The sequence below is a fragment of the Corvus brachyrhynchos genome, unplaced genomic scaffold (assembly GCF_000691975.1).
Source record: "Corvus brachyrhynchos isolate BGI_N302 unplaced genomic scaffold, ASM69197v1 scaffold133, whole genome shotgun sequence".
Classification (NCBI taxonomy): domain Eukaryota; kingdom Metazoa; phylum Chordata; class Aves; order Passeriformes; family Corvidae; genus Corvus; species Corvus brachyrhynchos.
This window is the reverse complement of record NW_008237249.1, coordinates 871,067-874,329: the sequence shown is the minus strand read 5'-3', so window position 1 is coordinate 874,329 and position 3,263 is coordinate 871,067. Positions and strand designations below refer to the sequence as shown.

The following is a 3,263-nucleotide window of genomic DNA, read 5'->3' as shown; positions in this document are numbered from 1 at the left end:
GGTTTAAGGCAGCAGAAATATCTCCTGCCTCTCCCCTGCCCAAAGAAACACTGCTGAGTGTTTTCTTTAGCTTGGGCTGCTCCTGTTTGTTTTAAAAAGGACTTTTTTGGAGGTGCTGCTTGTCCAGAATCCTGGGATGCCATTTTGGGGAATGGAAATGAGCTGCCTTTAATTATTCTCGGAAGCAGTGGGGTTGTTTTGCTGCGAGGTCTCCAAAACTTGCCGGTGGTGGTGGTGAAAACGCCAGGTGTTCCTTGCAGAGGGTGCTGAGGGAGAAGGAAGCGTGAGGCTGTACCTGTGGGCACATTCCCGGCGTTCCCAGCGGAGCACCAGGGAGGAGCCCGCAGGCAGCTCCGTGGGACAGCTCAGATTCAGCCCCACGGTGCGACACGTGGTCATCAACGAGCACAAGGACGCCACCTTCAACTGCTCCATCAAAGTGCCTCAGGAGCTGCTCCGGCCCGATGCCCCGGGAATTTCCCTCTGGAAGGACGGGAGGGAGCTGCACGTGCTGAATCGCATCTCCAGCAGCCACTTTGAGATCCCCGATGAGGAGGAGGTGGCCATGACCTCCACCTTCAGGTGAGTGCCGCTGGCCTTCCGGAGCAGGTGGGAATGAGGGATGCCCTGAGGGCTGGTTCCTGGAAAAATGGGAAGCCACAAGCCCTGAGGTGGTGTCCGTTCTGTCCGGCAGCATCCTCGGCGCCCAGCGCTCGGATAACGGCTCCTACGTCTGCAAACTCAATGTCTCTGGCGTGGAGGTGGTGTCCGACCCCATCCTGGTGCGGCTGGAAGGTGAGCTGGAGCAGCTGTGGAGTTGTGTCCCGGCTGAGTGACTGGGAGCTGGGAGCCAGAAATGGGGAATCCTTTGCTTCCCTGTGAACCTCTTGCTTCCCCGTGTCCGTGCAGGTCTCCCGCACTTCATCCATCAGCCCAAGCAGCTGAACGTCACCAGGAACAGCCCCTTCAACCTGACGTGCCAGGCTGTGGGGCCTCCGGAGCCTGTGGAGATCTACTGGTTCCGGAACAATACCCAGCTCAACCAGAAACCCCACATCTCCCCGTCAGTCCTGACCGTGCCAGGTGAGCCAGGAGCGTCCCTGCCACGGAGTCTCTTTGCACGGGACACACTGCTGGGAATGTGCCTTGTGCCATCCCCCTGCTTGGAGGGGCTGTTCCCGTGCCATGCACAGCCCTGGGGCCACTCTGGGGCAGGAAGCCCCATCCGACCCCCTCTGGCTGCTGCCAGAAATCCCTTTCTTGGAAGAGGCAGGATACTCAAGTGACTCTTTTCCTGAGCAAGCAGCAGATTTTTCTGCCAGCCTCTGGCTGTGCCAGCAGGAGTCCGGCTGCTCTCCTGGGCTGCTGGAATGGTGGTCCCCACTTTGTGCCTCTGGAAGAGATTGGGATGCCCCTGTGCTGTGTGTCTGTGACAGCTGGTGGCACCCAGGGAGAACAATCCTTGGTGTCCCATAAACCCCACTTTGGTTTTGCTGCACTTTGAGGCAGAAGATGGGGGATTTCTTGCTTTGCTGGTGAGGAGGAGGCTGGTGGTTAATTAAGAGCTGGGCTATAATTGCCTGGTCTTGGCATCCAGCGGCGGGTGGCCTTTAAAAGGCAGTGAAAGCCGGAAGAAGTGACTCATTCCTCTTGGATATCCTCGCATCCGCCTGGCACCCGCGAGGCTGGGTCATTGGAGCAGAGCTGCTCCTGGCCCAGGAGCCCTGGCAGCCCGAGGCACTGCTGCCATGAGCCTACACTCCCCACGTCCACCTTGGCATGGGACAGGAATCCCGAGCCCGGGGTCGCCTCAGGCGGGCCGGGACAATCCACCCCGGGGTATTTCCAGTGGTCCTTCTCTGCCATCAGCTGGGGGGTTTGAGCAATCCTTGACCAGCGCTCCATCATCTGACCAGGCCGTGGTGGGGGCCCTTCTGCTTTCTGCCTTCCCCCTTTTGGAGGGAAAGTAACCCCTTCCTCAGGAGCTTGTGCAAGGGCTCCGTAGGGACATCCCGTCCCTGCCGGGTCTGGCAGCCACGGCACGCGCGTGCTCCCGGCGTGGGAGTGGGGCAGCTGCTGCCTGGGTCACCCCCGGGCACTGGCAGCAAAAGTGCCACAGAGGGAAGTGAAAAAAAGGCTAAGAAAGGAAACCCTGAGGGTTTGCAGGTGGGGAGCTGGTGGGGTTGGGATGGTTTTGGGATATGCAGGGAACAGGGCTGTGTTTTCCCGGCAGGACTCAGCGAGCCGGCGCTGTTCAGCTGCGAGGCCCACAACAGCAAAGGCCTGACTGCATCCAGCCCGGGCCAGGTCAACATCAAAGGTCAGCTCCCGTTCCCTGTTAAACCTCTGTGTCCAAGTCTCCACACTTCCCAGCACTCTTCCTTCACGAGCTGAGGGAGATCCCGGTTTCAATCCTATAGTTAAAATCCAGTGGGGTCTGGTTGTAGTGTGGTCATCCCAGTTCGGTCATCCCAGCATCGGGGTGGGGGAGGGAGCACCAGAAATGAAATTTGAAAGCAAAACTGTCAGCTTCAAAGTGGGATTCGGGAAGGGCTGCATCGCTCCTTTCCTTCCTTCACAACCAGGGTGGTGCTCCATAGGAATTTTCCATAGGAAACAGTGGAAATTGCAGACATTCCTGATGGGAGTCGCTCCAGCAACGCGAGGAAGGTGTTCCCCAAAATAAGTCGTGGCCTCTAAGCTGCCCAGAGCAGTCACAAATATAGAAATGGCCAAAATAGTCCTGAAAGTGACATTTTTGTGCTTCCCTATCCGGTGGTCCGGCGCATCCGCAGAATTCGGATGTGGGGTCACACACTGAGCCCTGGGAGCTCCAGGAAAAAGCCACCATGCCATGTTTGTGTTTAGGCTGCCCTTGGCTTCTCCCTGCAGGAATTCCATCGGCTCCCCTCAGCGTGCAGGTCCTCAACAGGACAGCCCACGGAATCGGGATATCCTGGGTGCCGGGCTTCGATGCCTTCTCTGCCTTGAACAGCTGCAGCGTCCAGGTAGGCATCCAGAATTCCTGTATCCCTGCAACTCCCCCACACGGATGCTCCGAGGCAGGTGGAAGTTGCTGGTGTTTGCATGAGCTGCACAGATTTCATGGAATCCTGGTTTGGGTTGGAAGGCCCTTAAAATCATCCGGTTCCAACTCCCTTCCAACACCTTCCGCTATCCCTTGGACAGGGATGTCCAGACCAGGGATGGGGCAGCCACAGCTTCTCTGGGCAACCTGTGCCACGGCCTCACCGGGGAAGATT

At 58.1% G+C, this 3,263-nt stretch overlaps 1 protein-coding gene across 1 annotated transcript in view; it reads left to right on the top strand.

Moving 5' to 3' along the window:
* Positions 1-238: 238 nt before the first annotated feature.
* The window catches only part of MERTK (MER proto-oncogene, tyrosine kinase), a gene marked incomplete at its 5' end in the record, with an annotated part of 8,321 nt that continues 5,296 nt past the window's right edge, over positions 239-3,263 (top strand). Inside the window, 5 exons of the mRNA XM_017730422.1 lie at positions 239-582; positions 695-795; positions 910-1,083; positions 2,234-2,320; positions 2,893-3,008. Coding sequence (XP_017585911.1) covers positions 239-582; positions 695-795; positions 910-1,083; positions 2,234-2,320; positions 2,893-3,008 — 822 coding nt within the window. The remainder of the gene's footprint in view (positions 583-694; positions 796-909; positions 1,084-2,233; positions 2,321-2,892; positions 3,009-3,263) is intronic.